This window comes from Talpa europaea, assembly GCF_964194135.1.
Source record: "Talpa europaea genome assembly, chromosome: 2".
NCBI lineage: Eukaryota > Metazoa > Chordata > Mammalia > Eulipotyphla > Talpidae > Talpa > Talpa europaea.
The window spans coordinates 12,480,709-12,492,723 of NC_140068.1; the positions used below are offsets into that span (position 1 = coordinate 12,480,709).

A 12,015-nucleotide genomic window follows, 5' to 3' on the forward strand; every position below is an offset into this window, starting at 1 on the left:
TGTGTGCTTTTTTTTTTTTTAATTCACATAAACTTTTGGATTGCAAAACTTGGTCTATACCTCCCTCCTGTTCCCATGGACTCTCCTATAATGCAGTTTGCACTACTGTAATTAACTTTATTTGGAATTTTTTTGATAATCAGGATCACATTTTTTAGGTCCCCAAATGGGGTACATCTGTGTTCAAGCGTTATGTAAACTCCTGTGTCAGAGGCAAACTCTGGGTAAGGAAACCACACGCCCTTCCTGGAGAAAATGGAGAGACACCGCCACCTGCTGGAAAACATTTAATTTAGCAACTTGCTTTCTGAAATAGCGTGCAAGCTGCATTTGGAAAACTAGAAAGTTATTCCTGAGATCTGAATCTCAGAGTCTTACCTAAAACTCCTTTAGACCTCTGGACACCCATTCTATGACTACTAAATAAATTATGCATAGTAGTCTGTAAAACTCAACATTCAGCATGAGTTAATGGTAACAGGCACCAGCTACATTTGAAGTTCAAATCTCAACTCCCTGATACTTCTGCTAAGAATTCAGGCATAAAAACAGATAAAAATCTCAGTGACTTGATGATGTGTGGTTTTCAGTTCCTGACTGTGCCATTGTAATAATAGTTCCAGTAAACTTATCCCCTACGATCCTTCAGGAAGAGGGTCTTGGCCAGAATATCTTTGTTCTCTTTCCCCTAAAGGCACATGATTTCACAGTCACAGGTCAGGTGGACTAAATCAAGGTTCATCACACTCTTCTTTCCTTCGCTTTCTCTTTGCCCTAGAAATGACTAACAGAGCCTGAAGTCCTACTTTCTTATAGAAACAAGCCCTGTCTCTCTCCTGTGATGCAGCTGGCAAGCAAATAGTTAATTATTGAACACATCATATATTAAAGTGTGGGCTAAGGGCTTCAATAAGGTATATCTCACAGCAAACCCATGAAGTAGACAGAATTGTTCATGTCCTGCGTCTCCACAAGAATGCGTGTGGCTTAGAGAAGGATGGACATCATGGCCAGAGAGTTTGAGTTAGGATCTCCATCCTGATCACAGCAATCTAGTCAGTGAGAGGGAAGAATGGTTTCTGAACCAACCACCCTCCAGCGAGGAATTTGTCCTGTCCTATGTGTAGCAGGGGCTGCCATAACTGAAGGTGGAAATTATTACAGCACTGGGAACTGCTTAACAGCTTTTATTTTGAGGAAGATAAAACACCCAATAATTGTGCTAACCAATCAACGGTAGAATCAGGAGCCCTCAAACTTCTACTTGACACTTTAGTATCATCATAATAAAGACCTTAGAGATCAGTCTCCTCAAGACCCATTGGTCCTGGGTCCTCTGAGCAGAAAGATGACTAGAAATCGCCTGTAACTCCCAATTCAATTTAAGAATAATTGTTCTTTGTAATAAGCAGGCCACACTTTAATCATTTAGTATTTGTTTTAAATCATTCTGACATTAAAACTTAATTTTTTCTTGTAGCACAAACTAAACTTTCTGCTCAACATATTTGCTATTATTTTTAATGTAAATGTTTTTATATTTGAAAATTGCAATGCAAGTAAATACAGAGTACACTAATATATTCCCAATGAAAGGTCTAATTATCATTTGTGCCTAGTAAATAAATATTTCAATTTGTACTCAATCCTCATTGCTTAGAAAAATATTTAAGTAAAAATAGTTCTTTTTCAAAACAAGACAGCCAATTTATGAATGAACTTAAATCCTCACAGTTGGTATGTGAGTCATTTGTTTGGAATTATACTTGTCCTCTGTAATAGTTGGTGGCTCAAGGCAGGCCAAAAAAGTCTAGTAAATTCTCTACTGTGGCCCCGATGTTTACATTTGTTATGGAAACAAGTTGAAAATGAATACTAATGTAATGCTAGTAATGGGAAGTATTCAAACTACAGAGGAAAAGGATTGGACAAGAGCTTACAAGCGCCCAGGAAGGAGAGAAGACCCTGGGTTAATATTAGGTCACCTAGTTCCACGTACTCGGATGCTAGGTGGCGCTAGTCAACTGGAACTGCTCAGTTTTTTTGCCGAGCGTTTTTGAGGGATTTTCATTTAAGAACTGTTCCTATCCCAGATATTCTCTGTAGTTAATCAATTTCTTTATTTATTTTGGCTTTCAATGCCACAGTGATTTTAGCTCATAAAGAAATTCTGACTGTAAAATTTCTTGATAGCTAAGGAGGAAAGGTATTACTGACACATTAACTCTCAGGGCATAGAAAAGTGCTCTCAACCCCTTCCACAGTTCACTGGGTGACTATGGAACAGTCTCACAACTTCTCCATGCTGGCTTCATTTTATCATTAAAAAAAAAAAAAAGAATGAGCAACCTTTGCTTAAAGGCTCTAGAGATTAATCAGTACTTACTATCCTGCTGGCCTCTCATCTGTCTCTTCATTTACAGGTAGAAAGATTGTGAGTGAAGGCAAAAGGGCTAATAGTAACTCAATTTTCAAAAATATGTTCTACTTTAATAATGTGCTTACAGATCATGGCACACAGGCTTCTGTTACTGAGAAGCCATGTATGAAATGGGAAAAAACAGTTGGAAAGTCAAATGATTTACCCTGACCACAGCGATGTGGGTTAAATTTTTTGCTTGTGGTTTATTTGTATTTAAGAAGAACAAAGAAAAAAAATGTCATCAGGCCCCTGCCCTGATGGTGACCTTCGGTGTGTCAGGCTGTGGCATCCTGAGTGGTGTCGGTTCCTGACCCCAGATGGATGTGTGTGGCATGGCCTCACCACAATGCCTCCCAAATGCTGGACCAGAGCACGTTCATCGTATTTGACAACTATGTGTCTCCAGGACTCAGTTATCCTTATCTTGTGTGTCAAGTACGCACATGCGCACACAAGTACGTACGCACAAATGCACACACACATACATACACACAATACAACAAGATAAAGCCAAAGGGAGCAATAACAATGAATAATATAAACTTTCCTCAATGGAATCTAATAGGGGGTAAAATCCCTCTTGCACAAAGACCCAAGTTAATTTTGTTTCAGAGAGTTAAAATCTGGTCACAGTAGGGCTCCTTAAATTCTTTCACTCCATTTCTGAATCAGAAAGCGCTGCAAACTAATGTTACCTTAATAAAAAAAATTCTTTAAATTACCTATTGCTGGAAGGACAAAGGAAAGCTTAGTCTCAAAACCCAAGTATTTAGTGTGTATTGTGCTTCTAGCTATTCAAACCACACTTCCTCTTGAAGAGTCAGATCTGCATGACCTTGAGGTTCTCGATCACGTTCCTGCATGTGGAAATGTTGGAAATTATCTCTGAGTGAGCCAACTGGGAGACTAAGGTCTCCTCCACCAGCCACCTTGTTACAGCAATTTACTGGATGGGGGGCGGGGAGCAGGGAGGGTCGCCTGATAGAACAGGATGAGTTTACCTGGGCACTGGTACCTGCTCATGACGCAGGTGTGGTTCGAGGTCTCTGCTGGTTGTGGAATGTGAGATAGCAGACTGCATTTGGGGGGGGGGGTACTTTCAGCTGTTCCTATTCCTACAAGGCAGAATATCTCTCTTCTCAGGACAACAAAGCCTGACAATAAACAGATTAGTGAATAAGTATGCAAGGCTTGTGGTGGCAGGAGATTAGGGAGAACAGGGGGAAAACAAACAGTGTTGTTTGTCTTTCAGGATAAAATAATAATGAGAAAAGTAAATGATGGGTTTCTGAAAGTAATTATATTTACAGTGATACTATGGGCAAGCCCGGTAATTGCTTTGCAGCATTCTATTTCTTGCTTCTATTTGGAAACCACTCCATTTGCTAGAAGAAAATCATAATTGTATCTTCAATTGGCTTCTCTCCCTAGTCTATTGTCAGGATTTTGTATGCCAGAGTGCTTTTGTTCAATGGAAGTAGGGCCAGAGACGCATCCTCAATGACAGATCTCCTTCAAAGGTTCTGACATGCACATACCAAGCACTGGGTCACCCTAGCTACCTGCTCAGGACAAGGCCCATGGAAATGTGGCCATTTTTGCTTTCCAAAGGGAGAAAAGGAACCACCAAGCTGTAAAACATGGCGAGTCCACGGTTAGACCTGAAACTCAAGGTCTGGCTTCTGCATCTCATGGCTCTACCCTTCCTTTGCTAGCCAGGAATGCCCCATGATTAAGAGAGGAAGTGATTCCACACCTTTATTTCCAGATCCCTTTTTAAGGTAAGTCACCCACAAAAGAGACCTCTAGAGGGGAGGAGTTGCTTACAAAGTTACCTGGGTCTTTGTATATGCTGAGCACACCCTTGAAGTAATGAGGTAAAAATCTTTCCAGTAAAAGCAGCACATCTTCCAGCTCTTCAAGAATCCCCACAAGCAGGAAGTTTTCATTCACGTTCAGTTTTGCCCTCTCAAGCGCCCATTCAGCAGGCTCCCTTTATGGATAGAAAAATGATTTTTAAGTCAAAGACTCATTTTGAAATGCAGCATGACATGCTGAAAGTCTCTTCTATCCCCCTCCCTTACCCCCTTATTTGCATAAATCTAAATCCTCCTTCCCTCGAGGGGCAGCCCTAAGGTCCCTGGTCCAGCAGGCTGGCCCCTGACAGAGCACCCCCTGACCTAACCTCTCTCCTCCTCATCTGTGTGTGGTGCTAGCCTTTGTGACCTTCGTGAGCCCTGCCTGAGCATTTGTTGAGAGAATAATACAGGTACAGATAGCAAGGGCCTCATAAACACGGTTCAAGGAGATTTGATGGCTTTTGAATAGGAGGAACCAATAAAGTTAGACATTTTGAGATGTGAACACTTCCTGACATAGCATTTCTGTAGAAATAGGTATCATGTCTGCTCATCACTGCACACTTTGGCAGAGTACAAAGACAATTTTTTTTTTTTAAATTACAGAAGGAAAACAGCCTAATCTCATTGACGGTGGATCTTTGAGTCAATAACATCTGTATTAGTGGGAAAAGCCCCAAATGGGAAAAGCCTTCAATAGGAGCTGGGCTCTGGGCTGGGGGTGGCATTTAGCATTTGGGGGAGTTAGGAAAGTTAGGATTCTCTTTTGAGAATAAATAATAAACCTTCTACATCTCAAATACTTGTTGTCAAAGTGAGGTACAATCTCATTTCTTGCAATAAATATCTTTAATGAGAGAGATAGTGAGTCATCTGGGGCCCAATATTTTCAGTATGTGAAGCACTGACCTTGAATCAGGAGGCATTTATTATGGGGGTGACAGTGGACAGTGGACAGGGTAGGGGTGGGGTACTGAACTCTGGATAGTTTATGATGAAGCCAAAAACAGAAAATTTTAGTCCCAGAGTTCTGAACGTAAGCAAACTAGCATGATGGTAAAGTCCACAAAACAGCAGTGACAATGCCCACAATCACTAAGTAACAATCCCAGTGTAGTCAAAAAGTACAATGAATGAGCTGCATTTAGAAACAGCTGTCTCTGCTTGTTTCTGACCCAGTCTGTTTCCTTTGAAGAAAACTGTCACTTTTGGTAGGAGGGTTTATTTCCCACCAAGCAAAGACAATATTCATTGTTGCTGCCATTCCTTCTTGAGACTCTTTATTTGTCCAGTACAGTTAATTTAATGGTAGCTAGACCAGAGTCAGCTGAGTGGTGGGTACACATGCCAGAATGCTATGTATGACATAGAAAAAAAGGCTGGTGGGCATTGAAATTACACAGATTTAGGGGGGTGGTCCCAAGAGCTCTGCCAGACTTTGATTTGTTAATTATATTATTTATAGGCCATGTGCAATCTTTAAAGAGTATCAGTAAGTAATAGCTAAATTCCAGAAGGGTGACAGACTTGTGAACCAGAAGACTCCCAAGCCATGCCAGTTGTGTTTTCTGCCATTGTTCTACTCCCATATAAAATGCCATGAACATTTAGTTTTTACCTGCATCTGGGATGCTGTCCACAAAAATATGGAATGATGTAAAATAATCTGGGGTTGGAGCACTCGGGATAGTTTTCAAGAATACACTCATTGATATCCTAGGAGAAAAAACACAGGAGTAAAATGTTTTGTAGTCTCTGCAGTGGTTTCTCAAATGATATACAGTATAACTAAAATTGATCCTTAATTATGTGGCTAGGCCTTGAAGAGATGTAGAGAATTCATAGATGTCATGAGAAAACTTTCTTTTGACCTCACACCATTTTTCTCAATCACCAGGGGTACACATGGTCTTAACAGCAGTTCTGCTCACTGTGATTTACTGTTACTGCAGCAATTACCAGTCAAATGAGAGGTATATCAGTTGGCACTTAACAAATATTTTAAAAATAAATTTAGTATGAATTAATTCTTAATTCAGTCCAATTGAAGCAGAGATTCCTGTATGGTCAACCTTACAGAAATGTGTTTCTGACTCTGTTCAAAAGTCATTATTAGGTACCCACAATAGTTACAGAGAGGGTCTACAGATTTTGGAAGGACTGTAAAATCCCTTTTATGATATTAATGTAGACAGTGACAGGATGTTTGTATATAGACTATTGTCTCATTTTCAAAGGCAACAGATATTTGTATATAGACTATTGTCTCACTTTCAAAGGCAACAGAGTTTCTCTCTCTCTTTTTAAAATTTTTGTTGTAGAAGTAACATTGCATTAATACACTATGTAAGTGTCAGGGTGCATCATAACAAACCAGTATCACTATATACATCATTAATTTCTCCATCAAGATCGATTCTCTTCTGTGAGGTTGGCTATGATCTCTCTGTTAGCATTACAGAGACTTACAGTGGTTTCATGAACATGAACAGAGGGCAAAATATCAACTCAAATCAAGGAAAATTATCTTGTATACCCAGAAAAGATGTCCCGGTTTGTAGGTATTTTTCTAAAGAGAAAATAATCCAACTCAAAAACAAAGTAAGTAGCTATGAGATGTTTTTTTCAGAGATAATAGAGGACAGGTAGGTTAAAAGTGACTATAACTTAATGAGTAGACCAAGAAGATGTGGTACATATACACTGTGGATTACTACTCAGCAATCAAAAATGATGAACTCTTGCCATTGGCAGCAACATATATGGAGTTGGAAGGAACAATGTTAAGCAAAGTAAGTCAGAAGGAGAAAGACAAATACTAGATCGTGTCACTTATATGTGAGATATAGAGAAACCCAAAAAAGGGTCAGACAAAGCCAAACTCAAAAACTATCCCTTAAAATCTTGACTATAGACTGAGACATTCAAAAGGGGAGGGTAAGGGAAGGGGCCAGCACACAGTGGAGAGGCAGCACAATGGACTACAGTAGCGGACCATGGGCGCTTTGACAGTTGGATTGCTACGGTAACATCACCAGAAAGGGGGGGGCATCCTATATTTTTAAATTACAAACAACAATGTAAACCAACGTTATCTCAATAAAAACAAAGTGACTATAACTTGTAACATGGCCATGTGGTTGCTGGAATTTATAAATCAGTTGATGCCCCTGTATCTGATGTGATTGGTTAAGCGGTTAATTACTTACAAAAATTTTTAGTTCAAACTAGAAATGATAAATACACAAACTTTTAAAAAATAATCCTTTATTTTCCTCCTCATACTTCTTTGGTTTATATACCGATTAGATTAAATCACAGAATTACAATAACAAAGTCAACTAGAATAAACAGATCACAGCAACAAACACACTCTAGCTAAGCCCTTGCGTATACTGTGGGAAGCAGAGTCACACAGTTCCCGAGGGGAACATACCAGAAGTGAATGGAGTGGAGTACATCAGTCCCTCTAAACATGCATCAAGGGCAGGGTAGTTAAGAGCACTTCATGGAACAGAAAGCCCTTTAAAATGCATGATGTTAGCCCCAAAATATTGTTCTAAGATGAACTGGACACAGAGAGGCGTATGTATAAAGATGCCATCGCTACAAGATTGATTGTAACATAATATAACAAACTTAAATGTTAAGGATGGTGGACTAATTCACATAAATTGGGGTACGTTCCTGCCTGGGAAGCTTTACAGGTACTGTCCTGAAAAGTGTCTGAGAAATTTTCAAATGAATAAAGTCTAGGATAATATGATGAATAGGACAATATATAGTCATATGTTTACATAAACAAATATATCTGCAATGTAAACACCAAACTGTTAAAAGCACTTACTTATGATGGCAGAAGGGAATGCACTGAACTGCCATTACATTCATTTTTGAAGTGTGACATTTGTTATAATATATATAGCTTACTCTCATCATCAGAAAACTGTAAGGAGATTTACAGGTTATAAAACAGAACAGAGCTTTTGTGGGGGGGGCTGGTGGGTCCCTTTCTCTCTCACACTGGGCTGTCTTCTGGGGGAGGGGGCCAGGAGCTGGGGGAACAGCAGAGCACAGGGAGCCCGGCCTGGGCAGCTGAGGTCAGGAGCAGAGTGTACTGAAGTTGAAGTTTCACTCCAAAAGACAGAGCCAACTAAAGAGAGTTCAGGGAGTATCCAGAGATCTGTCCCTTCCACTCAGTCCTCCAGAGATTGTACTAACAGGAGGGGCAACAGAGCCCACTTATGCCTCCCCCCAGAGACTCTATGGCAACTGAGTTGCCTTTTATTAAGAACATGGATAATTACTTGTTAAGGTTTTAAGTCCATTAGAGCAAATACTGTTTACTGTGTCGCCAGTGGCTAGCACCCTGCCTGGAAAAAGCAGGGAGCATACATATTTAATGCAAGAATGAAAACATGGCAGAAGGAAAAGGTCAAGATACACTGCATGATTCTATGCCCAGAATCCTGATCTGGAACTCAGAGAACATCAGCAGGTACAGTGGGGACTGGGGAGGAAGGAGGAGGTACAGACACCTGCCAAGGTCATTTTCTTATTGGAGCCCAGAAATCACCTCACAAGTTCAATTTACGGGAAGATATAAATCCCTAGTTTGAGAAGTGTCGTGAACAATTCTTTTCTTAGACATCCCCAAGGGAGTTTAAAGAGGTCCGTTTGAGCCCGTTAGGTTAATGAATGGTACTGGTTACAACGTGTCCCAAGGAGATGATGCCGGAGGATTTTAAAAAAAGCTGACTCAGGGTAAGATCAAGGAGAAGCAAAGAAGGAGCTGTGAAGACCCACACATCCCGCTGCATCAGCTTTGCCACAGTGGACAGTGCTAGTGTTCCCAGCAGCTCAAGGTCAAGGACCCTCAGAAACTGCTCTGGCCACTGATGCAGTCTGTTCTTACTGGACACAAGACCTTCAGCCAGTGACCTTGAAGCATCCTGGCAAACTGAACTGGACAGACAGACACCACTGCTCTTAGTGTCCATGCTGATGGGTGTCCAGAAACCCCTTTAGAAACCCCCAGGGACCATTCAGTTCCCCTTGTGTTCATGATTTTAATCTTTGTGCTGTTTTATAGTTACCTTTTATGCTAAAGATCTGTTAGTAGACTTGTATTTTTCAATGACTATGTATTTTATTTCCCATTTAGTACTTCCAAGATGAGATTGCTTTAAATCAAATCTTTACTACTTTAAGCTTTTCTCTAAAGTTGTCATCATGTGATGACTTAGCCAAATCCACTTACTTGATAGCCCTCAATCTAGAATTTGTTCCTTTGATTCCTGGATCTTGGCAGATACCACAGGACCCAACAACCCTCTCTCCTGCCCAAATCCAGTCCTCTTTTGAGGTTGGGTCTAAACAGAAGACCCCACTCTGCTGCTATTGTCACATCTCTAGGGAAACAAGACCTTCTCCAGAAGCAAGCATTCCAAATAAGTATGGAATTCCCTTTCATTGCAAAACTACCAAACAATTAGACCACTTGTAGAAATTTACTCCAAAATTCATAGCTTTATTATAATATAAAATATATAATTGCAAAAGTATTATAGTATATGTAAAATAATATGTAACCTAAGTAAAATTATATTTAATACTCTATTAAATAAAATTCTTTTTTTAACAGTCTTTGCTTATATCCTCTAGGTTTTCTTTGTGGGACCATTCTTCCAATTTGATCTTATTGCTGAATCATCTTTTATTGATTTGCTCCTGTAACATTTTCCAAGAATAAGTGGTGAGAAATAATACCTTCTAAGCGTTGAGGGGCCCACTGGCCTTAAGGGAGCCATTCCTGCCTGATACCTCTCTCACCATCACTCTCCACCTTTACCCAATTGTCTGGCCCTGCAACTTGACCCCCAAATCACTTGCTAATCCAAATTCTCCTACCCATTCCACACCACAATCCCTTTTCTGACCCTCACCATCTAGTGCTTCTTCCTTCTATCTCTTCTCCCTAAAAACCTTCCCTTATAGTTCCCTTTACCCCCCCCCCCCACCAAATTGGCTGAAATACAAACCCATGCATCTCACCCACCCTGTCTAAAATTTTTGAAGGGTTGTTACCGACAACATGGTAGAAATAACAAGATATTTAAAAGTGCTAATTCCTTGGACCTACTCCTAGAGGTTTGTCTGGGCTGAGGCTAGGAATCTGCATTTTATGGTAAACTGGAGATTTTGAGATGGCCATTTTCAGGAGTGGGTTATTGGGAAATGCCATACCTCTGCTCACCTGTCTTCCTTCCCTGAATTTCCATTATAACTACAACTCCATTTTTTAAAAAAGTTATAGTTAAATAATAAACTATATGGGGCCTCCCCGATGGCGCAGCAGTTGAGCGCTGGGTTGCGAAGCTGCCCTCAGCCTTTGCAGCGCCGGTTCGATCCCCGGCTGCTCTCCGGCCACCGGAGGAGGGTCCCACATGGCCCACGCCCGCTGCTCCCCTCAGCAGTGTACTTCGGTCCTTCTGCCTGCTCTGCTCCCCGCTCTGGCTCTGGTCAATTCTCTCACCCTCCCGTGCTTCTGACTGTACCCAGTGCTTGTATAAATAAATAAATAAATCTTTTAAAAAAATAATAATAATCTATATGAATATAAAACAAAAATTCTAACAATGGCTGGGTTTGAGATAGAGCTATGGATTTCCCCCCCCCTTTTCCTTTTCTAGTGTCAAACTAATTTAATGTATATGTGCCACTTGAAAAAAAAATTTTTAAGTTTTTGTCAAAGTAATACATGCACATGGAAAAAATAAGTGTTATAAAAGCAATTACAACAAAGAGCAACTATCTCTTATTCTACCTCATCTATCTCTTAGTTGTGTTCCCCAGAGATAACAATACCATATAACTGGATTTCATGTCTAACTACAGCTTGGTTAATTTCCTTGTTTTGCTGGAGTACCTCCTCAAGTAACTTTTTACTCTGCTGTTCTCTAGCTTACAATGTTACTGATAAAGGAGGAATTTGTTGCCAATAACATTATCGATAGTTGTAGATGCTAGTATGTGTGTGTGTATTAACATGAGTGCAGATAGTGTGTGTACTTTAACATTTTTCTTGTTATCCTACTTATTCTGAAATTTCACCACGAACCTAGCATTGAGCTGAACACTTAGTAGGTGCTTTTATCTGGAGTTCCATGTCTTTCAGGCTTGAGATATTTTGTACTATATGTGTGTTTATCCTCTGTTTTCTTTGTTCCTCAATTCTAAATTTCTTTGTAGTTGGATTTTGGATATTGATTGACCTTTTGCATTTCCCTTAATCTTTTCTGACTCCTTGCCTTTTTGCTCTTTTTAAAGGAAATTTCCTTTACTTTCTCTTCCATGTCCTTCTACTGAATTTTTTATTATAACAATCACATTTTAGTGTCTAAGAATTCTTTTCTGATACACACAGATATCTTTCCTATAGCATCCTTTTCTTTTTATGGATGTAATATTTCCTCAAATCTCTCCAAGGAAACAAACAGTGTTTTCTTAAATCTTTCTTCTTTTTCTGAAATGTGTTTCCCTTAGGATTCTCATTTCTGCTTGCTTATCATAGTCTCTCTATTTCAAGGCTCCTCACCTCCCCAATACCTTTAAGTCTTTGCCTGTCATTTAATATTTAACACGCCAATAAAACTGATGGAGATCAAGGTTGATGATGGTAGATTTATCAACAAATAAACGGTTTCATGATTTTGCTGGGAATTACATAATTGT

General features: G+C 39.8%; 1 protein-coding gene across 1 annotated transcript in view; it reads right to left on the bottom strand.

The window, feature by feature from the left end:
• Positions 1 to 12,015, bottom strand: part of UST (uronyl 2-sulfotransferase) — a gene marked incomplete at its 3' end in the record, with an annotated part of 262,702 nt that overhangs the window by 38,646 nt on the left and 212,041 nt on the right. The window contains exons 6-7 of the mRNA XM_084228839.1: positions 5,900 to 5,997; positions 4,258 to 4,415 (exon numbers count right to left, since the gene is read on the bottom strand). Of these exons, the coding sequence (XP_084084965.1) occupies positions 4,258 to 4,415; positions 5,900 to 5,997 (256 nt within the window). The remainder of the gene's footprint in view (positions 1 to 4,257; positions 4,416 to 5,899; positions 5,998 to 12,015) is intronic.